This window comes from Ornithorhynchus anatinus, chromosome 5 (genome assembly GCF_004115215.2).
Source record: "Ornithorhynchus anatinus isolate Pmale09 chromosome 5, mOrnAna1.pri.v4, whole genome shotgun sequence".
In the NCBI taxonomy this organism is placed as follows: domain Eukaryota; kingdom Metazoa; phylum Chordata; class Mammalia; order Monotremata; family Ornithorhynchidae; genus Ornithorhynchus; species Ornithorhynchus anatinus.
The window spans coordinates 65,679,904-65,707,751 of NC_041732.1; the positions used below are offsets into that span (position 1 = coordinate 65,679,904).

The following is a 27,848-nucleotide window of genomic DNA, read 5'->3' on the forward strand; positions in this document are numbered from 1 at the left end:
GGGGTCAGCTTGAGGCCCAATCAATCAATCAATCAATCAATCAAAGCCATTTATCGAGTCCCTACCTAATGCTAGGCACTGAACCAAGTGATTGGGTGGGAGAAACAGTAACTCTTCCCTCCCCTTAAGGAATGTACAGTATAAAATTTAAAGTCCTAAGCATGCAGAGAAGATAGGCACCCCATCAAGAAAGAGATAGGGTACTTGAAGTCAGAGAGCAGTTTTATTCCACAGGAGGGAGGGAGATTTCAAGATGAGAACCATAATAAAGAATGAGTGAGCCTTAAAATGTTTACGAACATATTGTTTACACAGCATAGGATCAAATATTTATTTTACTCTCAAAATCATTTTCTTACACCATTACTATCATAATGTTCTCGGGAAGCTGTTGCAGCATCAGCGGCTCCAACAACAATGGAAAGTAAAGCAGCCCCTTGGATATCACAACACATGGCATAGGGATCAAACATGTCAAGTAGTGCAGCATTCTGAAAGAGGAAACATTTCTGAATTCCCTGGCATGTGCCCTGGCAAACATCTGTCCGGAGCCAATCGATGCAGCTGTTGGCACTGGAGTGCAGGGGCAGGTAGCGTTTCCTCCCTCCCGTTTCTGACTGGGGCTGTCAGAGGGGCCAATCGGTGGTGATCCGGTAGAAAACATTTTTCTTCCTGATCCCTTTTAGGACATTCACTTTGATCAACAGCAAGAGGGCCGAATCTCGGAGCTGGCATTAAGATGGGGGAAGACCATAAGACCTACAGTTTGACACTGCAGTCAAAGAGCTTAATCCAATGCAAAATGATGGTAGAGAGGAATTTTCTTAGGCGTCCCAGACAGATGGGTGAGTCATCAGAACAAGGCAGAACACACTTCCTTAGTAGCTTAGGGCTTTTTTTTTCTTGTTGAAAAAGGGGAAGAAAACACTAGCTAGAGAAACCTTCCCAAGGTCCAAATTTGGAAGGGCAAAGCCCAGTCTCCAGGTTTAAGAGCTGAAGGAGCAGATTCCTATCCAAGGCAACCCACAGCCAGGGCCTGCACAAATCGGGGCAGCTGCAAAACCAAGGGCAGGGAAGGGCTCAGGAAGGGACGGAATCCCCATAACTCACCGCACACAGTCAGTGGGTTGTTGCTCAACAGATGAATCCTCGATGGCTTAAGTTTCAAAGACAACTTTTGTGCAATGCGGAGGACATGTCAACTATTTAAAGAGTTGACTAAAATTAGAAAGGCTGCTGGGCTGGGGGGGTGAGTTACTGTGAACTATATCCTTCCAGAATCTGGTGGGCTGGGGGTCATTTCTCATTCGCGCAGGTGGAGGGGCTTGATTGTGGCTTTTGTTTCAGGTCTTCTGGCTGCTGTCTAAAGCTCCAGAAAGGTTTATCCACAGGAATGCAGTGCTCCAGCCAACCCAAGAAAGAATGTGCTAATGACTAGATTTCCAAGAGCAACTGGAGTGTGGACCAGGCATTCAAGCTGCAGGATGAGGGGCACATCATTAGAACGACCCATCTTTGCACTCCTGATTCATTTGCAGAACCAGTCACAACTTTAGAATGCTAGCTCATCAAGAGTAAGATCATGTCATAATATCCCATCTCCCGTGGTGGGACCATTGGACACTATGGCAGATGACTATGATTTAGAACTTTCTCCTCCATTGCACGCACGCCCTCTGAACGCAAGGTACCACCAGTCCTACCAAGCAATGAGCAAGAAAATCTCCCCCAAACTCCATCCCGAACAAAAGACTTTTACCTGGTTTTGAACCTGGCTCCCCATTCCTGAAAATTCATCTAAAACGTTCACGGATTGATGATGATGATCTTCAGGATCCCGTAGTCCGATTGGACCGACAGTTGACGGGCACTGTTTTGCCAATACACTTGTATTGAGGTGTTTTCTGTTTCAATTGAAAAATGAAACTTCCCTAGAAATGTGCAAGACTCGCATGGTGAGAAGAGATCAGTTTCATTTGTGTCTTGGATGGACACTGGTTGTGGATTTTAAACCATCCGCACATCAACTGAACCATCTTGAGTCTGTTCTATATAACAAACGCTTAAAAAGTTTTCATCAGCTTCATTTAAAAATTAAAAAGGCTCAGCGTGGGCCTTCTTCTAAAGACACGACCAGCCACTTTTCCAAGGGTTTTGCCGGTTTTGCCACTGCTTACTTCTCGTAGAGAAAAAAAAAGTTCTAAAACACATGAGCTGTTCCGGCCTTGTTAGGTTTCTTTTCTTGGGGAGTCCGGAGGGGAGGGAAGTGGAGAATTTCCAAGAGGGCCTGGTCCAGGCTGGGAATTATGGGCAATTCCCTGAACTGCTTGGGGAAAAAGAGTATCAGAGCAAACGAACTTGCAAAAACAATTCCCTAACTTCCACTGAAAACACGGAAAAACAAATGAAGAGCCAACCCGAGAGGCTCCTTTCCTTTCTCCCAGTATAGTTCTGGGCCTGGAGGTCACTTCCCCCTCCCATTTGGGGATTACTATTCCAGCATATGGATGAGTTCATGGGAAACAACTCGGAAGAGGAGGATCTTTTTTTTTTCCCTGCTTTTCTCTTCCAGGAGAGGGAGACTGACTAACTTTTGATGTAGATTTGAAAAAAAAATTAATGACTGTTTCAGAGAGTCATTACTACTCCAACCCACGCCTGTCCCTCCCAGTTTAGCAGTGCTTAGAGGCACTTCTACAAGTCTGAGGGATGGGTCCCAGAAAGCCAACTTTTTTTCAGGGAGGAAAACCAAATTATCTCAAATCTATCAAAGTTTCCATGCTTTGGTAGGGCAGCCCAAAGAAGAACAAATTGTTCCCCAAATGACAAAATCCTTCCATTTGGGATGAAAAATTACAGAGAGGCTCTGGGCTTCAATTGGACCAACCAATTGGACCTCCAGGGCCCTGCTCCTTAGCTGAGAGTGGATTTGGAGTCAGGACACAGGAAGTCAGGTGGTCCCCAAGCCACAGGCGAAGTCTTAGAGGGTCATACCCACGTCCAGATTCGAGCACCAAGGGGAATTTTTGGTTTTGAATGCCGGGGAACAGGCTGCACCCCCCCCAGTCTGGACAATCAATAATGTTTTTCCCCTTAAAGTTCAGCTCTTTAGACCACTAGATTATGCACCCGCCATTCAAGTCTCCTGGGAATACTTTTTTTTTTAAAGAACACGAACATTCCTTTGCTCTCAAGAATACCCTTCTACCACTCATTCAGTGTCCTGTAGAAGATGCATAGAATTAGTGCAATAGAAGATTCAATAGAGTACGAACTGTTTTACAGTAAACAAACCTTTACACCCCCGGCCCATATTCGGAAACATTCTTGTATATTTACAAACACACAGTTGTACATATATACACGTTAGCAAAATACAGGGCATTCTAATAATTCAATTCAAATGTAGATTTTTTAAAATATTATTCTCACCAACACCTTTGAAAATTCTTCCCCCATAATCTAAAGTGCCCTCAAATGGTAAATATGACTCCTGGCTTTCAAGTTTGACTGGCTGAGTAGTGCACTGCTTTCCCTCACCGCTCAAGGATGCCTTCCCCGTAACCTATTCCTGTTCTCTCTTTCGATTTAGCCGACGGAATAGGTCTCTCCGCTCCTGATTGGCTTGGGGGAGGGTCTGGGACATTCTCCCTCTGGCAGTGGAGTGTTCAGGAGTCCAGCTCCAGCTGGTCTTGATTCTCACTGAGTCGCAACATAAGCTGCTGTTCGTAGTAAAGGCTCTTTGCATAGTTTATTTCTTGGGATAATTTGACTGCAAGGACCTCAGACTTCACATGGACCTGGAGAAAAAAAGGGCAAGGTACCAATTCAGAATCTCGCCTGACACGTCCGTTCAATTCAGAGTGGCAACCGACTCATCCAATCAATTCAGGGTCTCAACCCAAACGTCCAATCAATTCTGAGCCTCAACTGCCTCGTCCATTCGAGCACCGGATGGACATGTATGTGTATGTGCTGAGCACCCAGCGCTGCAGCAGCAAGAACCTCAGGGGTGGGCGGAGGAATACGGTTTACCAAGAAGTCACGGAGAGTTCTGATGAAGCTTACCAAAGTCTAGTCGGGTCAGGTCGGCAAACATCCAGAACCCTTCGGGTGACCCCAAATTGAGAATGAATGGAAGAATGCTCAAGAGACTTATGAAGGGTGGAGAAGATGCCAACTATTAGAGAAGAGGAAATCTAAATGGAGAGGACTTTGATTTTTGATCGAAGATTAGTGGAAATAAGAATTACCCCCCCACCCACCATACATACATTTCAAAATCCTTGCTCCAGGGTTAAACTTGAGACTAACACTTTGAACGCACATGATTTCATGGACTCGGTTTTCCTCCAAAACAGGATTGACAAAGCTCTTGCCAGAGTACCCTTCCCACTTCCATTTTATAATAGGTGGCCACCAGCTTCGTGCTGCCTAGTGTTGGGAAAACCTGTTTTCCATCAGCCAATTAGGAAGGTTTGGTGAAAATGGTGTGTCTTCAACACTTGCCTTTAGTTCCATACCCAGCAATCGGACCTTATTTTGGGGCCTGTCCCTTTAGATTTTGATAATAATTAATAATAATTGTGGTATTTGGTAAGAGCTTACCCAAGTGCTCACCACAAGCACTGTACTAAGCACTGGGATAGGTACAGTATACCCAGATTAGACACGGTCTCTGTCCTGCAGGGGACTCACAGTCTATAGGTCTTTAATCCCCATTTTACAGATGAGGAAACTGAGGCACAAAGAAGTGAAGAAGCATGACATAGTGGACAGAGCATGGGCCTAGGAGTAAGAAGGTCAGGGGCTCTAATCCCAGCTCCATCACTCGTCTGCTGGGTGACCCTGGGCAAGTCACTTCACTTCTCTGTGTTTCAGTTACCTCGTCTGTAAAATGGCGATCAAGACTGTGATCCCCTTGTGGGACAGGGACTGTGTCTGATCCCGATTTGCTTGTATCCACCCCAGCACTTAGTATAGTGGCTGACACATACTAAAGGCTTAACAAATGCCAGAATTATTATTATAATTCTAAATGACTTGTTCAAGATCACAAAGAAGGTGGGTGGCAGAGTCGGGATTAGAAGCCAGGTCCTCTGACTACTGGGCTCATGTCCTTTCCACTAGGCCACATGCTTTTGAACATTTCATTCGATCAGTTTGACACTGAACCACGTTGGGACAGACTTTCAAATGGCCATTAACTCCCTGATAACAGGTAGGCACTGGAGAAGGGGTTTCACAGAAATCAAAAATCCATACGCTCAGTTCTCTTATAACATGCGGATCAGGAACCCCGTGTTGGGGAAAACTCATGTAGTAGCACTCACTCTGTGCTTGACGTTGCACTCGCGTGCCCATCCATTCCTTTTGAAACTGTGTTAGATCCAGACAGAAGAAGGCTGTCGGGTGGACCCTTCCTAACTCTGCAGTTGCATTCTAATCCGAACGCATGGCGAGGAGAGTTTAACGTTGTCTTTGGTACCGCCCCAGCGACTTTAATGTGCAGCCCCCAACACCCCCCGGGAGAAGAGATACAAAACAGCTCCTCACCATGGGCTTCTGGTGCGACGGCCCTGGGATCGCTACTCCGCTGCTGGGGTTCACCGCTTTCTTGGTCAGCTGGACATACACCTTCCCGTGGTCCTTGGACACCAGGCAGTGGAAGAGATGATCGTACCTGACCTCCAGGAAAATGGCCTCCCGGTCTACATAATCTCCGCTCTTCAAGAAGTAAACAGCTTTGGAGGAGATGAGCACGCAGTAGCTATCGATATTCTCCACTGCTATGAAACTGCAAAGGGAAAAAGAGAGATGAGGCCAGGGTCGCTGATTTCCTCCTAAACGGTAAGTTCAGCAGGTTACAGAACTCCGCGTGACAAGACGATACCGATCAGAACTCTGGGCCAACCGTGCCCTTCTCCATTCCCTTCCTCTCTCACAATTTAAATACTGGTACTATGGGGGAGGTGGCTCTTTTCCAAGTTGCTCAAGGTTGGAATATAACCTTAATACTTCGTGGGAGAAAGGAGGTGAAAAAAAAAGTCGATTTAACCTTTAAACCCAAATTGGGAGTCACAGAAGAGAAATTAGCTGTTTAACACCACTGAGGTGAAAGGTTAAGAAGCCAACAGGAGGTATCCCCAGAGAGATTAGTTAGCCAGGAGAGTGATGAATACAGGAGGGGAAAAGGTTGAATTAAGCAGATTTACCTAATCACGGTGTCGGCAAAGATCAATGTAAGGAAAGCCAAGAAAGCCAAACGCTGAACATGCTAGAAGGATCTTCCAAATATCTGTAATGGTCAGCTCGCAAGTGAGTTACTTTTAGCACAGTTATCTTGGCAGCTCCTCTGCAAAGCTACCATACAGGGGGAAAGCCCAAATTTGGTTACCACTATACCTGTTCCCCATACCTCTGATCACCATTTCTCTATAGCTATTCAAGCCTTTTTTCTCCCCTACAACTTGAGGGAAAATGGACGGATACAAAAAACCATTACACCAGTCAATCATATTTATCGTAAGCTTGTTGTGGGCAAGGAATGTGTCTGTTATAATGTGTCAACAACTTTCCTGCCAGATCTGATCCCCCATTGCTCACACCCTCCCTGTCTGGCCTGGAATTCTTTTCCGTTTTGTATCCTAAAGATCACTATTCTTCACAACACACAGCCCTTCTAAAATTATACCTCCTCCACAAAGCATTCCCTGGCTAGCCTCTTATCTCCCCACCCTATTCACTAACCTTTCTGGTTTGCCTAGGCCCTCGGGTCCATGGCCCCTAAGCACTTTGGAACTCACCCCCCAACGTCCCACCCGATTTGCTTGTATACACCCCAGAGCCTGGCACATAGTAAGTGCTTAACAAATACCACCATCATCATCACTTAATTCTCTGTTGCTTTCCTGACATGCAATTAATTTTAACGTCTGCCCTCCCCAACTAGATTGTAAGCTTTTGCGGGTAGGGATCATGTCTACTAATCCTACTGAACTCTCCCAAGAGTTTAGTACAACACAGTATATACTTAATAAATACCACTGGTTGATTGATTGGCTGAAAAATACAGATGTGACACCACTTCTTGTTCTCCCAGCAAGAATTGCAATTGTACTCTCCCAAGCACTTCTCAGGCTGAGGATGCTTGTGCGGCAACAATGAAGGTTTAACTATACTACCTGCCTTGCTGTCGGCTACAGAATGAATACATTGGCAGGCCTTGAGCAGCACTGGCTCACCTCTTTGGTCATCGAGGCCTGCAAATCCTAATGAAATCATGGAGCTGCCTGTTAATATCAGGAAGACTGCAATGTGGGCACCAAATGCTTGTTACAAATCCAAGGGGCTTTAAAACTGCCTTTGGTAATCATTCATTCATTCATTCAATAGTATTTATTGAGCGCTTACTATGTGCAGAGCACTGTACTAAGTGCTTGGAATGTACAATTCAGCAACAGATAGATACAATCCCTGCCCAATAACGGGCTCACAGTCTAAATGGGGAGACAGACAGCAAAGCAAAACAGACAAAATAAAACAAGGCAACATAAAACAAAACAAGACAACATTGGTAGATGGCAAAAGGGTAGAAAAGTAGGCAAGGGCTAGGCTGGGGAAATAGACAATTCAATTCCGGAGACCTCTGGGTCCCCACTAGCATAAGAAGCCTTTTAAAGTATGCAAATAAGTCTAGTTCATTTGAACTCAATCTATTCAGGCATAGTCCCCAGAGTCAATTAATCAATCCCACCTCCTTCTCGGACAATGGGATCTCTCTTGGTCCGTTTATCCTCAAGTGGTGTGAAAAGTTAGAGGAGTAGAGAATGAATTGCTGAAGTAATGGAATATATCTTTAGTATCTTTCTTCCCATCTTATTTGTACCACCAATCAATAAATCAATGGTTTTCATTGAGTGCCTATGTACAGAGTGAAAAGCAGAGTAATAAACATATGGGAAAGTATAACAAAGGAAAAAACACAAACCTTGTCCCCAAGGAGCTTACATTTTTAAAGGGATGACAGACATACAGATATAATGGTAGCGAGAAGAAGAACAAGTATAATAAAAGTAGAAGAAATAACAGATGAAAGCAGAATACAGAATGGCACAATTAACTATTCATGTGCACATAAGTGCTGAAGATGAATGTAACTACGCAAATGTTAAGGGTGGTTCTTGGGTTGATCAGGCTTGGGAATTTGAAAGCTTCCTGGAGGTGGGCTTTCAATAGGTTTTTTCAGGTGAGGTGTGCTGTGGCCAGACAGAATTAGGGGCAGGAAGCAGTACCAGTCTGCCGCAACGATGTGAACAAAGGGTCGGGGGCAGGAGAATCAAAGTGGAGAAGATGACCTTGGGAAGAATGAAGAGTGTGAGCTGGGAGTAGCAGATGAAGAGAGCTGATCTGTACGATGGAGAAGTGGGGCAGAGAGTCCTGAAAACATTGGTAAGGAGTTTTTGTATGATGCAGATTAAGCTCCTTATGGGCAAGGAATTTACCTACCAACTCTGTTGTAATTGTACCCTCCCAAGCACATAGCATGGTGCTCTGCACAAAGTAAGCACTCAATAATTCACTGATTGAGGTGTGGCGAGTCGTGAGCTAAGTGATGCTTCAGGAAGGTGATCCAGGCAGCAATGTGGAGTATGGACTGCAACGGAGAGAGAGCAGAGACTGATAAAGCAGTCTAGCTATATGTTGAGAACTTCTACCATGGTAGTGGCTGTTTGGGTGGAGAGGAAGGAGTATAGAGAAGCAGCATGGCTCAGTGGAAAGAGCACGGGCTTGGGAGTCAGAGATCATGGGTTCGAATCCCGGCTCTGCCACTTGTCAGCTGTGTGACTGTGGGCAAGTCACTTCACTTCTCTGTGCCTCAGTTACCTCATCTGTAAAATGGGGATTAAGACTGTGAGCCTCATGTGGGACAACCTGTTTACCCTGTATACCCCAGCACTTAGAACAGTGCCCTGCACATAGTAAGCGCTTAACAAATACCAACATTATTATTATTATTATATTCAGGAGAGGTTGTGGAGGAAAGGCTGACAGGATTTAGCAACAGCCTGAAAGTGAGAGTTGAAAGAGGGCAAAGAATAAAGAGCAACGCCTAGGTTGCAGGCTTTGGAAACATGGAGGATAGCGATATGAGTGACAGAGACGGCAAAATAAGGAGGAGAGGGCTTAAGGAAAAAAGACGGGAAGTTGAATTTTAGACCTGGAGGCCTGAAAAGGCTTCAGCGGGTCCAGAGCTTGGGGATCATGGTGCATGCTGCAGACAGGATTCAGAGGTGAGGGGGTGTGGGTGAGCTGGCAGGTAAAAACTTGTGTTTAGATAACAGTAGGTCAGAGTTGCTGACACTAAAAGAGAATTGTCAAGTCATGATGAGACCTAATGTGTGGCTGAAGTGGGATGAAGCAAGAGGTCGGCAGAGTTGAGCAGAGTGAGGAAGTAGGTTGCTGGGGTAGGAGACAGGGGGTCAGGGCAGTCATCAAAATGGACATTCAAGTCTGTAAGAATCAGAGCAGGAGAAATAACTCAGGGTAGGAAGGAGAGAAAGGTGTCAAAGTCGGTTGGAAAGACCAAAGAGGAACAGGAGGAGGGTAGGATAACTGGGACTCATGGCAGGTAGAAATGAACAACATGGGATTCATAAGAAAAGGTGAGAGGTGGGGGGGGGGGTGAGGGATTAAAGACCCCAGTTAGGGGGCCTGGAGCCAGCCGGTTCCCTATCCTTTCCCCGGGGAAGCAGCGTGGATCAGTGGAAAGAGCCTGGGCTTCGGAGTCAGAGGTCATGGGTTCGACTCCCAGATCTGCCACTTGTCAGCTGTGTGACTGTAGGCAAGTCACTTAACTTCTCTGTGCCTCAGTTACCGCATCTGTAAAATGGGGATTAACTGTGAGCCTCACATGGGACAACCTGATTACCCTGTATCTACCCCAGCGCTTGGAACAGGGCTCTGCACATAGTAAGCACTTAACAAATACCAACATTGTTATTATCTAGGAGAGGTCCCCCACTACACGACAGTGGAAGGGACGGTGTATCAGCCGACCATGACTGTTCAAAAAGGGATTTTTTTCAGCTCTGGCAGAGACTAAGATTTCTAGGGGTTTCCACCCTATAGGTGTTAGCTGGGGTCTTGGAGCCCAGAGTCAGATCTCCTTTCACTGCTGCCTGGGTGCTCCTTTTGGGGGTGAATTCAGAGAGGTTGTTCAAGGGAACGTCAGAGAAGTTAGATGGTATGCCCCAAATCATCAAAGTGGGCGACAAGGAGGGCAGCCATAATAAAATAATGTCAAGCACTCTTCTAAGCATTGGGGTAGATACAAGCTAAACAGGTTGGACAAAGTTCCTGTCTCACATGGGGCTCACTGTCTTAATCCCCATTTTACAGATGAGGTAACTGAGCCACAGAGAAGTTAAATGACTTGCCCAAGGTCACACAGCAGGCACGTGGTGGATCTGGAATTAGAACCCAGGTCCTTCTGCCTTCCAGGTCCATGCTCTATCCACTAGGCCATGTTTTCTTCCAAAAATCCATAAAGGGGTGCCTGAATCCATAGCCTGACCCAATAATGCCATTTCCTATATTCTACCTCATTTTCTTTAACATGTGAAGTCTTTTCATATGAGTAACTGGCAAATGGGCTGTTCCCTGGCCTACATTCTTAATCTAGTCCTTCTTGAGGCATTTTTTTTTTTTTTCCCATTGGTTGGGCCTTTCGCCACGCAAACCCACAGAGTAATTAAGAAGAGGCGTGCTCCACACCCTACATTTGTGGGATTCTGTTTCACCATTAAAATGTGGGTTAGGGTTGTGAACCTTTCTGTCAAAGACTTCACTCTCCTTGCCTAGCCTGCTGAGGAGGGAGGCGCCTAAGATGTTGCAGATAAGCCTCAAAACCATCCAACATATGAGATGGACCAGTTCCTTCCAAACTGCCCTCAATATGTTTGGCTGGCTTCACTTCACTGGCTTTTTTTGTTTGTCCCACGAGAGACTTTAATGCCCACTCTGCTGTTTTATCTGTCTGCTGGCTTCGCCCAATTACCACTTCTATTAAAGGCGCCCACGATTAAAGCTGGGAATTATTTTATAATTCAAATTTGTTGGCAATGCCAAGAATGTAGACTTGTAAAATCCCAATAGTCTGAGCCAAAAAACGTAAATTCACAGCTGCCAATTTTCACCCTTTGGTGGGCCGACTTATACTGAGCTCATTATATTCAGGACTTAAATAGAGTCAGGGAGCAGCGTTCCAGCTTGCTCTAGTCAAGTAGTATAGAATGGAATTTGAAATATCTTGGTACGTCAAAACTTAAGTCCTTTTCCAAGCAAAGAGCCGAGCACTGAAAGCACTCTGTTTGGGTAGGCAAACAGAGTAGCCATTATGTGGCCACCTACAGCTTACACATGGCTGCATTCCCCGCCGAAGGAGGCTTCTTCAACTTCCAAGGATACTTGCATTCCCACAACTTTGGAACCCAAACTGCATTTATTGGCATGAGTAAACGCTAGGAGGGGAACTCAACTTTGGGGAAAACTAAGGAGAAATCCCTCTAAACTGTAATCTTGTTGTGGGTAGGGAACATTTCTACGAACTCTCTTATACTGTACTCTCCCAAGCATTTAGTACAGTGCTCTGCACTCAGTAAGCGCTCAATAAATACCATTGATTTTGACTGACTGAAATCCAGAATGTCTCTCCCAAGCATTTAGTACAGTGCTCTGCACACAGTAAGCACTCAAAAAATATTGATTTTGATTGACTGAAATTCGGAATGTCTGTCAGGTGGAAAAAAGCTCTGGGGGATGCTTCTAGGATCTGCTCCTCGTGGGGATGCCTCTAGGATCTGCTCCTTGCCAGGTCTCCTTGTGGGATGTGGTGACTGTGGTCAGGGATCAATCACTCTGACTCAGTGGGGCTCTGGACACTTTTTTAGGGGGCGACGGGAGGGCTGCAGGAAACCACAAAGGACAGAGGACCTTTCTGTTCAACAGGAGATTAAAAGCCCAACATTTTCATAACACTTGGGTTTTATCAAGTTTGGTAAATTATAAAAATTCTTTCTGGCTGATGTGACCCTGGAGGCAACTGACCCTTGGCAAAAAACTCTAGTGGGACCGAGGGCCCTTTCAAGAAGAGCGGTTAATTTCTCACCGGTGGTTGGGGTTGTAAAGATCCCACTGGGTGCTCTTTTTGAACAAACAGAATGCTATTAAAGGTTTTGAAACAGACCTCCTTTCCATGCCTTTTCAAGAAACCACATCTCCTCCTTCCCAAGCTGGGATGGCACTGGCACTCTGTCATTACCCGAACCCCTCTGGATATCAGATTAGAGAGGCCAAGGGATCAGGGAGTTGGCTTCTATGCTGGAGGCCAAGAGGCTACTGAAAGTAGATCTGGAGGGAAGAAATCTTTCCTGTAAACTGGGTATATTGAATACCACAAGGAGGCACCGCTTATATCCAATGAGCATGCTTTTCCAGGAAGAAGACCCAAAAAAGTGTAATGATTTAGGGAAGCATAACCTCAGGTAATGACCACCGTCGATCCAACCGGCAAGAAGCAATCAGGAATAGGATGACTCCAGGGAGAGTCCATGATACATAATAGCAAGGAAGACCGTGATAACAACAGGTGATCTGAAAATCATGCTGGGTGGTCGGGGACTGCCTGATGCCCAATGATCATTTTTGCGGAACCCATTCACTCAATAATATCTCACTGTTCCTAGTGCTACCTTTGAACGGTAAAAATCAGTGATCGCATTGTTGTGCTTTTGTTTTCCAAGGGACTTATCTAGCTATGAGAGACAGAGTGTGTGTGTGTGTCTGTGCACGCACGCACACACACCCTACTGCAAACCGAGCCCCAGATCAGGTTCTGAAACAATTCACTCCTGTTGTGTACACCAAATCACTCTTTGTGGATGGACCAGACAACAAGTGAAACCAGTGAAACAGGTACTCTATATGGCTCCTAGCTGTCCACCCCAGGTTCGAGTCACCCTATCCTGGCCTACAGTCAATCATGATGGCTTATTTGGTGAGATAATCCCAGAAAATCTTATTTTTCCAGTTTACCTTTACCTCTTTTCAACTTTCAGTTAATCCATGGGGGCGCCCCTAGAAACTGCAGATCACCAAGTTCTCATCACACATTTTATTATCTGAGGTTCTTTGGTAAATTAATCAAAACACAGAATCTTGCTTTTCACCATGAAATGATTTGCTTTCTATTTTCTATCATATGACCTAATGTTAGAGGGCAAAAGGAGAGAAGCCATCACGGTCTCATATTGAGCCTTGGTTGGACTTTCACTCTTTGATCTATTATTAAACCCGGAGAATGGAAAATTTATTGAAAACTTTTGGCTAGAGACATAGAGCATCTGGATAAGCTTTGCTCTTCATTTCTGTGGAACCCAAAACGCTCACCCCGATCTTCTGTGCCCATATTTTCTGTGGTTGTTGATACTGTTATTTATTCTTGAAGACCAAAACTTTTATATACGATTCATTTCTGCAGCCGTTTTCCTCGTTGGGAGAAAATGTAGTAGCATCCTTTCTCTGCCAGGTTTGGACAGGAAGGACGAAACAGGAGCAGATTGGGAAGAAGGTAAAGGCTGAGCAAGGCAAACACTTTGGAAGGTGCAGGGTCCCTTGGTTACCAAGAAGGAACAGGGGCCCAGAGCAGCACAATTATGGGGTCTATGTTGCCCTCTCCCACTTAGATCACTCCTTTCCAGGCAGGAGTTAGAAGGAGCACTGTTCACGGTATGGCGAGCCAGTTGGCAATGGTGGAAATCTTAGCTCAGGCTAAGGCTATCCAGAGAAAAGCAGCATGGCTTAGTGGAAAGAGTATGGGCTTGGGAGACAGAGGTCGCGGATTCTAATCCTGACTCCGCCACTTGACAGCTGTGTGACTTGGGTCAAGTCACTTGACTTCTCTGTGCCTCAGATATCTCATCTATAAAATGGGGATTAAGACTGTGAGCCCCACGTGGGACAACCTGATAACGTTGTATCTCCCCCAGCGCTTAGAACAGTGCTTGGCACATAGTAAGTGCTTAACAAATACCATCATTATTATTATACGATAGCAGTGTGTCCCAAGGTGATCCTGGGGTACCGACCATCTCAAGGTCAAATGCTATCTCGTGACCTCCTGAGCCAGCAGGTGGAACTCGGAAGTGAGGGTGGGACACCGTGCCCACAACCAAAACTGCCAGATTGACAGCCCAAGCTGGGAATACAGAAGGTGCCCCTCGCCCCCGTGCCAATCAAATGGATGGAGGAGGGGGGAGGGCAGAGATTGGATAAACTGAGGCCGGAAGCTGAAATGGCCTAAGAGCACAGGTGATAAATACCTGCTGCCTCTAACCTTCTGTGCAGAGGAACGGGATTTGCAGCAGCCGGCTGCAGATCGACTCTGTCCAGAGCGTGAGAATAATAATATTGGTATTTGTTAAGCGCTTACTATGTGCTGAGCACTGTCCTAAGCGCTGGGGTAGATACAGGGTAATCAGGTTGTCCCATGTGAGGCTCACAGTTAATCCCCATTTTACAGATGAGGTAACTGAGGCACAGAGAAGTTAAGTGACTTGTCCACAGTCACACAGCTGACAAGTGGCAGAGCCGGGATTCGAACCCATGACCTCTGACTCCCAAGCCCGGGCTCTTTCCACTGAGCCACGAAGGCCGATCTGCCTGCACCAAATGAGTAGCCATGGGATGGGTGAGTGTCCCGTTCTGCTGAACGCTCGTGGGGTTGGAAGCCAGACGCTTCGCCATGGGTTTGTAAAGTTTAAGTGGATTTGATGTCTAAGTGGGTGCCTCCCTAGTGGGACGTGAACATGGTGGGAGCTAGCTGCCCCACCAAGTGCGAGAAGCATATAAGTGGATTTTAGAGAAGCAGCGTGGCTCAGTGGAAAGAGCCCGGGCTTGGGAGTCAGAAGTCATGGGTTCGAATTCCGCTCTGCCACTTGTCAGCTGTGTGGCTGTGGGCAAGTCACTTCACTTCTCTGTGCCTCAGTGACCTCATCTTGGAAAGGGCACGGGCTTTGGAGTCAGAGGTCATGGGTTCGAATCCCGGCTCTGCCACTTGTCAGCTGTGTGACTGTGGGCAAGTCACTTAACTTCTTTGTGCCTCAGTTACCTCATCTGTAAAATGGCGATTAAGACTGTGAGCCCCACATGAGGCAACATGATTCCCTTGTGCCTACCCCAGCGCTTAGAACAGTGCTCTGCAAATAGTAAGCACTTAACAAATACCAACATTTTTATTAAAATGGGGATTAAGACTGTGAGCCGCACGTGGGACAACCCGATCACCCTGTATCTCCCCCAGTGCTTAGAACAGTGCTCTGCACATAGTAAGCACTTAACAAATAACAACATTATTTTACATCTACGTGGATTCCTCCTAAGTGGGCGCGCACATGATGGGAGCTAGCCGCCTCATCACGTGAGAGTAACGCATAAGTGGGTTTAACGCATAAGTGGGTTCCTCCTGAGTGGGCACGCACAGGGTGGGAGCTAGGTGTCTCACCACGTGCGAGTAAACCATAAGTGAGTTCCACCTGGGTGGGCCTAGCTATCCGGCCACACGCGAGTAACATACGAGTATATTCCACCTGCTTAGGGAAGCTCTAACACCATATTCCTCCCGGAAGGGAAGGTTGATTTGTTGCATCTAAATAACCCAATAATTCAATTCGCCCCGCGGAATAAATTTTATACAAAACTCAGGCTTTCCATCCCCGTCCCCCCTCACCCACCCTCCCTCCCTCCCTCCCTCCCTCTCCCTCTCTCTCTCTCCGTGCTGATTCGGAACGAACCCATCCCCGACGACAGATGACACAGTGCCTCAGGGCTACCTCTGATCCCCAGATAACATCACCACTTCCATCACCCACCATTCATTCAATCGCATTTACTGAGCACTCGCTGTGTGCAAAACACTATACTAAGCACTTGGGAAAGCGCAATACAAAAATAAACAGTGACCTTCCCTGGAGCTGGACTTCTGGTCAGAAAGCAGTGGCAACATCCCCCCACCCATCCCAACTGGGACTGATGATGATGATGGTATTTGTTAAGTGCTTACCATGTGCCAGGCACTGTTCTAAGTGCTGGGGTGTATACAAGCAAATCGGGCTGGACACAGTCCCTGTCCCATGTGGGGCTCAAAGTCTCAAATGAGGATAACAGATGAGGTAACTGAGGCACAGAAGTGAAGTGACTTGCCCAAGGTCACTTAGGCAAGTGGCGGAGCTGGAATGTGGAATCTCAATCATATCGGCTGAGGGCAGCACTCATCCCCCTCCTGAGTGCCTGAGAGGGTGATAATAGTAATAAAAATAATGATGGTATTTGTTAAGTGCTTATTATGTGCCAGGCACTGTACTATGCACCAAGTCCAGGGCCACAGTTCAGGATAGGAATAAGCACTTTTGTCACTTTGCACCCTGTCAATAGGACAACTGCAGGGGAGGTTAACTTCTCTTAAGGCAACCCACTCCACATGAAGTTCAGTCTCAGACAACAGAAATCTGCAAGACATTTTTACAGCAAGTGCCCCTCCCCTCCAAATTTCATCTACCGCTTTCCCGGGAACCTTTGTTCTCCCTTCAAAGCCCATATATCAACTTAATCAGTTATTACAAAGAAATGTTTTGGCTGTACCCTAAAGAAATTTTAAGAAACAATAGCAATGTGACCGTAGCATGCTACTGCCAAATTTGGCAATGCCACCTTGAGAAACTGGTATTTTCTGGATGAACAGAAAATGGTGAAATCCTCTGCGAACTCTGCGATCAAAGCAGCTTACACACAGATTTAGTTAGGTGGCAATGCTTTGATATACATGAGAAAGACTAGATTACCATTCAAATGAAAGCCCAGACCCACACCATTCCCAAATAGCCAAAGACTTGGTTTCCAGATTTCGCCAAGTTACTGAAAGACAGTTTTCCTGGCCTAGAAAGAGAAGCATCAAACTTCTGCCTCACTCCTAAAAGCTTCTCTTTCTTTCAGAACTTTGAGATTCACTACTTCAAAATATGTATTTTGAATTATTCCTGATACAACAACAAATGTAAACAAGAAAGTGATTGCATTTGTATCTAAACGTGCTTTGGAAGCATTGAAAAAAAAAGTTAAATTACCCAGTACAAAAAAATGGCTGTTTAGCTTCTCGTTCAAAGGGGAGGTGGGAATTTCCACCGAGTTTACCTCCTTCAGAAACCTCTGCAATTCAGAGCTGTCCAAATGCTTAGAGTTTGGATACCACCTGTGTCTCTGTTTGGAAAATAAACTGGAATATAAAGTAATGGCTAAGAATGAGGTACATCAGGCAATTAAAATGGAACTCTTTACCATAAACTGATTTTGCAATTGCCAGAGAAAAATTAATTTGTTGTCACAGCACTCTAAGCTCGTTGTGGGCAGGGAATGTGTCTGTTATACTGTTGTGGTGTACTCGCCCAAGCACTTAGTAAAATGCTCTACAAACAGTAAGAGCTCAATAAATATGATTGACTGAGCACATATTAGATCTTTCATCATCATCTTTCCCCAACCTGGGGACGAATTCCAAATTAAAAATGAAATTGAGGGGAATGGAAGGCAATGGGGGGTAATTTAATGATGAAGCAGAGAACTATTTGGTTAATTTGTAGATGAAACCTTATTAGTTTGGTCTGGGCTTAACTCATTCGCCAGTCACTCTCTCTCCTGGCTCTGTACTAATTAATTAAAGAAAATGAAAAATTACATAAAACATGATCTGGGAGAACAAAGTAGAAGCAACCATGGCATCGGGGAATTTGTGGGGTTTTAACTACATCGGGAAGCAATTACTCAATATTTTCCAGAAGTGAAACAGTGAGTCTAACTGGAAAAAAATGTGGAAGCATTTAGTTAGAACAGTAGAGCAAGGTACTAAAGCCCCTTTTATGGGGTTAACTCTGAAGGAAAATATGCAAATAATTAGATCTTTAAATGTGTTTTTAATCATGATTCTAGGATAAAAGTCAGAGGTACAATTCTGTACTGTGCTTTTCCTGAAAACCATTTTCTTGCTGAGTGATGACTCTTGACGCTTCACATCACTGTGAATGTGCAGCCTGACAAATGAAGATACACAAGAAAAATGTTTTCCCATTTCCTTGATGAATTCTCCCTTCCACCACTGAATAAGCACATTGTCAGAGTCACATACTTCCAATGATTTTCAAACTTTCCTGGGGATTCAAGGTCTTATTTCTGAAAATAAGCACCCATTTTCCTTCCCTAGTGTCTTTTCACAGTTCACCGACACTTTCAAGTGTTGCTTGACTTTCACTTTGCTGATTTCTCCTCAGTCTACACTGACCACTTTCTCTAGTTGCTTTATATTGTTTTTCCGGTTCACATAGAACCCAGAACCCTTCAATACTGTGCTGCCTATAATTTCTCAGATGTATTTTTTGGCACACTCTGCGCCATTTAAAAGCAATTTCGCAAGAACGAAAAAAGTGGTTCAACTTGAATCAAGGAATAAAAAATCAAATGTACTATGTGCAATCATTTATAATCTCCTTTAACCCGTTCACAAAGAGGGCTGTAAAAAGGCAGGTTTTGTCTAAATGCTAAATGTGACCACCCTTCTACACACACACACACATACACACTCTCTTTCCCGCCCCCCCGCCACCAGCAGATGATGTGGAGGAGCGTGCGGGTGAAGGGGGATGTTTTGGCCCAACTCCACCACTCCCCAAGCACCAACGAATCTTAACGCAATTACATATCCACACACCAAACCTCTCTGGGGTGCAGTCATTGCAAGCAGGGGGAGGGGAAGCCAGTGCAGCCACCAGCAGCTGCATCAAAATATGGCACCATCACAGACGACAGGATATGAAGAATCCTTTATCCACTGGAAGTGCACGGGGAATTTGGGGAGGCAAAATTAATTATGCGAGTTGGAATTTGGTCGGAACAGCGGGAAGACCACCCCGATACTTTGAGACCTGAAAGCAGTTGGTGTTTTATGACCACCAGTGGCCAGGGACTGGAGAGATCTTCATTCAAAAGACAACGCTTCCACCAACACCAGGCAGGGAAATTAGTTTGCAGCTGAGTTGGGAGGAAACTGTCACCTCCTCAACTAGCAGCAAGGTATTCTTTTGCAGCTGGGGTTTGGGCTGTGTGCTCTCCCACACATGCTCTACTGGAGCAAATAAACCAGAACTACGGCTGCTTATCAGAGTTGACGGAGGTGGGGGAATGGGCGCGGGTGCTTCTTAAAGGGTCTGTTGGACTACGATGGTGTGAGGGGAGGGATGGAAACACCTGTTGCCCTGTTTTCTATCAGACTCTGCTTCTGAGAGGCAACCAATATGGGAATCCCCGTGTGTCACTGGTGAGCACAATGTGGGGAGGCAGGTGTACATGAACAGCACTGTCCTTGCTCTGGAAAAACTCACTGGGAAATCCCCGGCCCAAAGACTTGGGAGCAGAAGAGGGGATGGGGGTGGTCTCGAGGAGCGGAAGCTCCTCTATGACCAGCTGCTGCTTGCTCGCACGCCACCACACGAGCGCCAGAGCTGCCTGGAGCCTGTAGGAAGCAGATGGCTCCGGCCCTAACTCATCCCCCATGGCTGCCCACGGGAGCCCGGATCAGTGCGCAGTGGGGTCTGACCCACTAGGGTTTCCCAGGGGCCCAGTGGGTTGGACTTGCCCTGACCCTGAAACTACCAAATTCTTGAGGTAACCTTAGAGTTTGAGTTCAAAACCTCACATTTCCCGGCCCCCACACCTCTCGCCCAGGCTCCCACCCTGTCCTAGGCTGGGAGCAAAACAAATACAATCAACATTCCTTCACTCTAGCTCTGTATCCTTTGCAACTGGCTCTGGGCATCCAGCTGACTTCAGGGCCAGTGAAGGAGTCAGGGAGAAAGTTGGTTAGGAAGCAGCTGGAATGCCACAAGGAAAATGGAGCTGGATATGTCAGAGGAAAGGGAGAGAGAGAGAGAGAGGGTGCGCGAGTGAAAGAGGGGTTATCCTCAGCAGAGGGCCTGGAGATGTGACCATTTGTAGCTGTCACATGACTTGACCATTTGACACTTTCTTACAAAGCAGGAGAACACCCTGCAAGAAGGACTACTGCTCCTTGGGTCAGTCAGGGTGCCCCCCTAAAATGACAGGAGAGCCCAGAGGCACTAGGGCCAAGCACTAATGCTTTCACATCTTACAATTACCTGACTTAATTTCAAGAAGATAGGACTGTGCTTTCCCCTAAGAGGGAAAAGAAAGCTCTCTTGCCTCTAGCCATTAGACTCTGAGGCTAAGCTACCACATATGATATTGGTTTGCATTAACACCTACAGGAGGTGAAAATGCATTAAAACAGTGAAAAAAGGATTTTCTCCAATCATCTGGTATAAGAAAGTTTGGTTCCTCGGCAAGTGGCTACTTGAAAAGCTACTTAAGAAGTGATTAGGTTCCTTCCCCAACATTTGGGGCCCTGAACACAATCATTTATTGAATGACTTTCATGTGAACTAAAGCCATTGTAAGAAGTAAGATCACCGATTATAGCTCTGTCAAGGCTGGAGCTCTGTATCCTAAAAAGAAAGTGGGCCCTGATTCACTTTCAAGTGTGTGTTTGGTGTTTTTGTGCCAGTGCAGCTGCCCCCATGGACTTCTGGGACCAGTAGTCTTAGTAGCTCTCTGGTATATATGTGAAAAGTCATATTTGTGCTTTGGAGTCTCCTGGTCTGAAAGCCCTGAAACGGGAGCTGACAGAACCCAGTCCAGCCACATTCTGTTGGGCTTCGCATTAGCCTGACTTGGCCTTGGAGATTCGGGACCCGGGAACCAAGAAGGGCTTCTCGCACAGATGAACAGATCCCGGAGAACTAAATTAGAGAATCAGCATGGCCTAGTGAATAGAGCCCGGGCCTTGGAATCAGAAGGACCTGGGTTCTAATCCTGGTATTGCCACTTGTCTGCTGTGTGGCCTTGGGCAAGTCACTTGTTACTGTTATCTGTTACTTATCTGTTACCGATTTGTACATTCCAAGCGCTTAGTACATTGCTCTGCACATAGGATGCACTCAATAAATACTATTGAACTTCATTTCTCTGGGCCTAGTTACCTCATCTGTAAAATGCGGATTGAGACTGAACCCCAGGTGGGACAGTGTCCAACCTAATAATAACAATAATGATGGTATTTGTGAGTGCGTACTTTGTGCCAAGCACTGTTCTGAGTGCTGGGGTAGAGACAAGGTAATCAGGTTGTCCCATGTGGGGTTCACAGTCTTAATCCTCATTTTACAAATGAGGTAAGTGAGGCACAGAAAAGTTAGGTGGTTTGCCCAAGGTCAGACAGCAGACAAGTGGCAGAGCCGGAATTAGAACCCAAGTTCTCTGACTCCCAAGCCCGTGCTCTTTCCATTAAGCTGCTCCTCTTCTCCACCTGATTTGCTTGAATCTACCCCAGCACTGAGTACAGTGCCTGGCACATAGTAAGCTCTTATCAAATACCGTAAAAAACCCCCCAAAACCCAAAAAACACTGTAGTGGGGAACCACAGAATCCAGCAATCAACCAGATTCTATAATAAAGGCTTTTAGTCTCAAAACTGCAGAGTTTCTGGGGATGAACAGACCAAATTATTGGCTGCTTATACTTACAACTCATCTTGAATGTTGTCCGTCAACTTGAATAACTGTTCCTGGCCTTCTGCCTGGCTTTCTGAGTATCGGGGCAGGAGGCCTTGAGGACCTGTACAGCAACGTGGTTTCCGTATTCTCTGGGCTTGTGTCCTAAAGGTGCAAGAGACCAGAAAGCAAAGAAGAAAAGTGTTAAGTGCTTAGCGTGGCTCAGTGGAAAGAGCTTGGGCTTCGGAGTCAGAGGTCACGGGTTCGACTCCCGGCTCCGCCACTTGTCAGCTGTGTGACTGTGTGGGCAAGTCACTTAACTTCTCTGTGCCTCAGTTACCTCATCTGTAAAATGGGGATTAACTGTGAGCCTCACGTGGGACAACCTGATGACCCTGTATCTCCCCCAGCACTTAGAATAGTGCTCTGCACATAGTAAGCGCTTAACAAATGCCAACATTATGATTATTATTATTATTATACTAAAGATATGAATGACATCCAGGGGTTCTTCTAAATCCAATATGTTAGAAATCTACCCTGTTTTATTCAGTGAGCAATTTTTTTCAGAATTTATTCTAGAGGACCTATATCTTTTGGATTTGAGCTACTTCCAGGTGTAAGACTGACCTGGAAAAGTATGGTACCGGGGAGAAGCACTGCAAGCCCTTTGTGTTCAGGGGTTATTGGGTGCCTGTCCCCCAGAATTGCAGATCTAGTGCTCAGACCTAAGGTTGGCAGAAGATACAAACAAAACCATCATCATCTTCTTCAATGGTATTTGTTGAGCACTTACTATCTGCTGAGCACTGTACTAATTGCTTGGCATAGTACAAGATAACAGAGTTGGCAGACATGTTCCCTGCCCACCTTTGAGGAGCTATTATACAAAAAGTCAAAAAGTTTGGCGGGGAGGAAGGTCCAAGTTGGGGGGACAGCATGAGCAAGGGGATGGAGGTGGAAGTGCTAGAGGGTTGGCCTGGGAGGAAGAATAGCCGGTGAAGAGAGCAGCCAGGTAAGGTGGGGTGAATTGGTGGAGAGCTCTGATGTTGACTGTAAGGAGTTTTTTTTGTTGTTGGCTGCAGGGAAATCCAGGGAGCCAGAGGAAGGTTTCGAGAAGAGGAGAGATATATGCTTCAAGGTGATCTGTGCAGCCTAAATATGTTATAGATTGGAGCAGGGCGGAGGTTGGAGGCAGGGAGATCAGTGAGGAGGCTGAATCACTAGCCCAGTTTTGATAAGACTGGAGTGTGTACCATGAGGGTGGAAACAGTGTAGCTTAGTGGCTAGAGCATGGGCTGGGGAGTCAGAGGAAGTGGGTTCTAATCCCAGCTCAGCCACTTGTCAGCTGTGTGATTTTGGGCAAGTCACTTAACTTCTCTGGACCTCAGTTATCTCAACTGTAAAATGGGGATTAAGATGGTGAGCCCCACGTGGGACAACCCAATTACTTTGTATCTACCCCAGTACTTAGAACAGTGCTCGGCACATAGTAAGTGCTTATCAAATACCATTATTATTATTAAAGGGAGGAGCAGATCCAGGAGATGTAGGACACAAGCTCAGAAGCAGCATGATTTGGCAAAGGGTTGATTGTGAGAGTTGAATGATGGAGGAGTTGAGACTGCAGACTTCTGGGACAGTGAGAATGGATGGGATGATATGGGAAAGTTAGGAGGACGGGGCTTCGGGGAAAAGTTGAGGAAATAACTATTTTCTTATGCTTTCCTAGAAACAGGAACCCCTATTTGTCTCAAAAATGCTGTGCATACTTCAGATGACTGGTAATGGTGTAGAGGATACGTACTATGAAACGTAAGGTTTTGGTTGTACTTTATTATTTCTTCTCAAAGTCGATTTAAGCACAACATCCCTAAATAGAACTAAAGGTGAAGTACACAATAGTTCTTCATTAGCACTCTTCACTGAGATTTAATAACAGCGCTCTTGGATACTTACTAATGTTAACTCTCTCTTTGAGGTAGGGCAAGAATGACTGCTATGTGGCTGAAAAATGAAGCCAAAACAGAGTCCAGTGATTTGCCCTAGGCCACACAATGAGTCAGTGGCAAAGCAAGCCCTATAATGCCAAAGTTCCTGACACCTATCTGGACACTCACATCACAAAGCCACACCCCACCCCCATATGCACACCAGAAATGACCTCAGGATCACCCTATGGGGGAGATTTCAGCTGCATAGGAGCGGCAGGAATTCAGTGTTTTCCCTTTCATAAATGAGATGCCTTGGGTAACAGAAGGAATTGCTCTTGGTTTTTCCATGGAAATTGAAGTATTTTCTAGTGCAAGCCCTACACTCTTTGTGCTTCTAGGGAGCACTGGGTGGAGGCAAGGGCAACATGGAGGGCAGTTGAAAACTCACCACCATCTTTCTGATGGGGGAAACCGATTCTCGGCCTCCTTCATGCCAAATGCTAAAAGTGATTTCCCAGATCTGCTATAATATCATCACACCTGACATCCTAATGGGAAGTGAGACTTGACCAAAAAGCAGTTATTTTACCACTTGGGTGGCTTCCTAGAAGGGTCTTCGAAAAGTAGTTCACAGACTTTCTATAAGGCTCCACGGAGCAGGTGTCAGACATATGTTGCTCTCCATTTCCCAGACATACATACATACACGGTCATTATCAGACTCCTGTTAGAGCCAGGGAGTGTGTGTGTGTGTGTGTGTTGGGAGGGGGGGTGTTTGGGGAGAGGGACGAGGGGAGAATCTGGTTTATATTGACCATCTCTGGAAATATAGATATTTGTGGTGAAAAGGAACAGATGAAGTGACATGTATTAGTGTGCAGCTTGTACTCTGAGATTTTTGTGCTCAAAGAAATAACAATCAAATTTAAGGGAGAGTGGGAAATCTCAGATTCTAAAGCACTGGGAGTCACTGAAGGACGGTGCAGTTTGCCAACATTCAAAAACTATAGTGAAAGAAGAATGGGAGGGAGATTGCCTTCCAAACCTACAGGGATATGAAAGAGGGAGCTTCTGATGTGGAGAACATTGAATAGATGCTACTAATTTTCACAATAGGGAGTTTCCATTTGAAATAATTGGATAGAACAAGCCAACATTTCCATAATGAGTTGCTGGGAAACTTGTAGAAATCAAGAGAGAAACTAAACAGTTTTTTAGCCACTTGATAGCCAAAAGCATTGAGCAAATCTTAGAAGGAAGGAGAAACCATGTGGTTAAACAAAATGAAAATCAGAGCCTGTTTCATAATGTGAATTTTTCCGCTTTGGAGGAGAAATGGTAATTCATCACTGTCCTTACATCAGTATGATATGCTGGAATATTGATTTAAGAGATGAAATTGTCATATGAGACTTTCCTGCCACCTCCTCTATGCTGAAGAAAGCTACTACACTTGGCATTACCATTTTGGCCAGATGAACAAAATGAGGAATATCTGGGTCTTTGGGACCTTAGCACTTGTGTTTCTGGTTTCAAGGCAAATGAGCCTATACTAAATACCGGGAAGAGACTGTTAATCTTCATCCAGAGAAGGAAAAACCAATAAAAAGTGTTTCATTAATCACAATGGAGTGTCCACTGTCTCTTAAAATACTGAAACCTGGTCTTCTCCCCAATGCCTTGGTGACTCAATTTCTTCTGCACTTGCAATCTCATTTTAAAACTCGGATCAGCAACCAATTCTACTCCTGGAGAGCATAAAGGGATGCAGCAGTTCCTACTGGGTTTAAATAGTCTATTTTTCAAAAAAATTCATTTATCTGGCTTCCAAACAGGCTGTAACCTCTCCTCCCTTTTCCAAAGTCTTCCCTTTGTGACACACCAAGCACTATGGGCCACATCCTTACATTTTTAGTCTGTTTTCATAATCTTCTGACCCAAAACAGCTGGTTGGAGCTCAGAGTAGGAACTGGAAGTCTCAATCATTCTTCCCACTGCTAAGTGAGCAATATGGAAAAAAGGTGGTTCCTTGCAGGGTAAAAGGTGACGGAGATAATCTGGAGAACCTTCTCCTTGAAGGAGCTGTCCTATCTCTCTATAGAAGGTTGGACTAGATTATCCCTGCCCAACTGGCTGAGGTGGGCACTGATGGTAGTATTTTTAGTAGCAGCTGTATGGTTGCCTATCAAGCTCCGTATCAAGGAAAAATTCACTATTGGCTTCAAAGCTCTCCGTCAGCTTGCCCGCTGCTACCTCACCTCCCTTCTCTCCTTCTATGGCTCAGTTTGCACACTCCGCTCCTCTGCCGCTAACCTCCCACTGTGCCTCTTTCTCACCTGTCCCGCCGTCAACCCCTCGTCCACTTCCTACTGGACGCCCACCCTCCTCAAATCCGCCAAACACACTTCCTCCCCTTCAAAGCCCTACTGAAGGCTCACCTCTTCCAGGAGGCCTTCCCAGACTAAGTCCCTCTTTTCCTCAGCTCCACCTTCCCTCCCCATCGCCCCGACTCGCTCCCTTTGCTCTACTCCCCTCCCCCTGCCACAGTACTTGTGCACATATGTACATATTTATAATTCTATTTATTTTAATGATGTATATATATATATCTCTATAATTCTATTTATTTATATTGATGCTATTGATGCCTGTTTACTTGTTTTTAATGCCTGTCTCCCCCCTTCTAGACTATGAGCCCGTTGTGGGCAGGGATTGTCTCCATTTGTTGTTGAATTGTATTTTCCAAGCACTTAGTACAGTGTTTTGCAAACAGTACGACTCAATGAATACAACTGAATGAATGAAGGAATTAATATTATTTAGCATTTACTCTGTCCAGAGCAATGTACTAAATGCTGGGAAATACACAAATGGGAATTAGGTGAGGTCTCTGTCCCCGGTACTCCACTTTGAAAGTTCAAGCAGCTCCAAACTCAATATTCTCATTCAAATATGAAAGCTCAAATGACGGACTATTATTTCATGTTGCTCCTCCCTATTTACTTTTAAAATTACTTAATACGGGGCTAGGTTTTTCTGTTTTTTTCTACAGACATCAAAGAACCCATTTCTTAGGCGGGTCTGGGCAACATGACTTGTCACTTTCACACCAGAAGAGCTGGATGAAATTTTAACACATGGCTCAAAATGCCTCCCAATTCTAGGGTTGAATGAATTGTGCAGATTTTCCAGAGTATGTTAGCTCAGTTATGAAGGATAACTCGATACCTTTCTATCCATAAGCAATCTTAACCAAAGATCTGAGTAGGCTGCATCACGACAGAGTAAATAAACAAATTTAGGTAAAATTGTCCTTTGTATTCAGAGAAGCTGTTGCTGATGGTGAAATTCACATAGGGGCACATATATAACTGCAAATGCCAATACAAGATCTACAGTCCAGACCACACTTGCATAATCAAAGACTGATCCTTATTTTATAGTCATGTTTGTTGCTTGCAGTGCCTGATGCTGTTTCCGCTTTTGATTCATTGTCATTCAATCCTTACAAAATTTCTGCTTGAAAAGACCAACTTCTTCCTTGATTGCAATAATCATGTATGATAATGGGAATAGTGGTATTTAGTAAGCACTTACTATATGCCAAATACTGTACTAAGCACGGGGGTAAGAACAAGATAATCAGGTCCCACGTGGAGTTCACAGTCTAAGTAGGAGGGAGAACAGGTACTGAATCCCCATTCTGCAGAAGAGGGAACTGAGGCACAGAGAAGTGAAGTGACTCACCCAAGGTCACACAGCAGACAAGTGGAGGAGGCGGGATAAGAACCCATATCCTCTGACACCCAGGCCTGTGCTCTTTCCACTAGGTCATGTTGCTTCTCATGTAACGCACCACGTTAGTCTACCAGTGGCAACTGACTCCAGGTACACTGCATTGTTCTATCCTTTGTTTTACTTTATCCTTAAAATGTTTCCTTTGTCCCCCTTGCTTCTAGCTTCCCAATTTCAGTTCACCTCACTGCAGCTGTTTGGGTATCTTTCTGTTTTCTGTTCTCCTTACATCATCTACTCAGACCTACTGGGTTGAGGTTAGCATAGCTTTTATGCTAAGGGAATGACTTCATTTCAGGGGTTCTTTGAGATCCTGCCTCGTGATTAGATTCTGAGCAGAATCCACAGGGGATGCTAATGTAATTGTTCAAGGGGTCAGATGTGGCATCTGTGAGAAGGTTGAAGAGCACTACAGTCCTTTGGACTGTAATTTAGTCTAAAGCTTGGTATAACA

The 27,848-nt window shown here is 45.3% G+C and overlaps 1 protein-coding gene across 2 annotated transcripts in view; it reads right to left on the bottom strand.

The window, feature by feature from the left end:
- Nucleotides 1-204: 204 nt before the first annotated feature.
- Nucleotides 205-27,848, bottom strand: part of VPS13D (vacuolar protein sorting 13 homolog D) — a 313,068-nt gene continuing 285,424 nt past the window's right edge. For both annotated transcript variants that reach the window (XM_029065681.2, XM_029065680.2), the window contains 3 exons: nucleotides 21,699-21,830; nucleotides 5,557-5,797; nucleotides 205-3,800 (listed from right to left, as the gene is read on the bottom strand). In XM_029065681.2, the coding sequence (XP_028921514.1) occupies nucleotides 3,669-3,800; nucleotides 5,557-5,797; nucleotides 21,699-21,830 (505 nt within the window). In that variant the 3' untranslated portion in view covers nucleotides 205-3,668. The remainder of the gene's footprint in view (nucleotides 3,801-5,556; nucleotides 5,798-21,698; nucleotides 21,831-27,848) is intronic.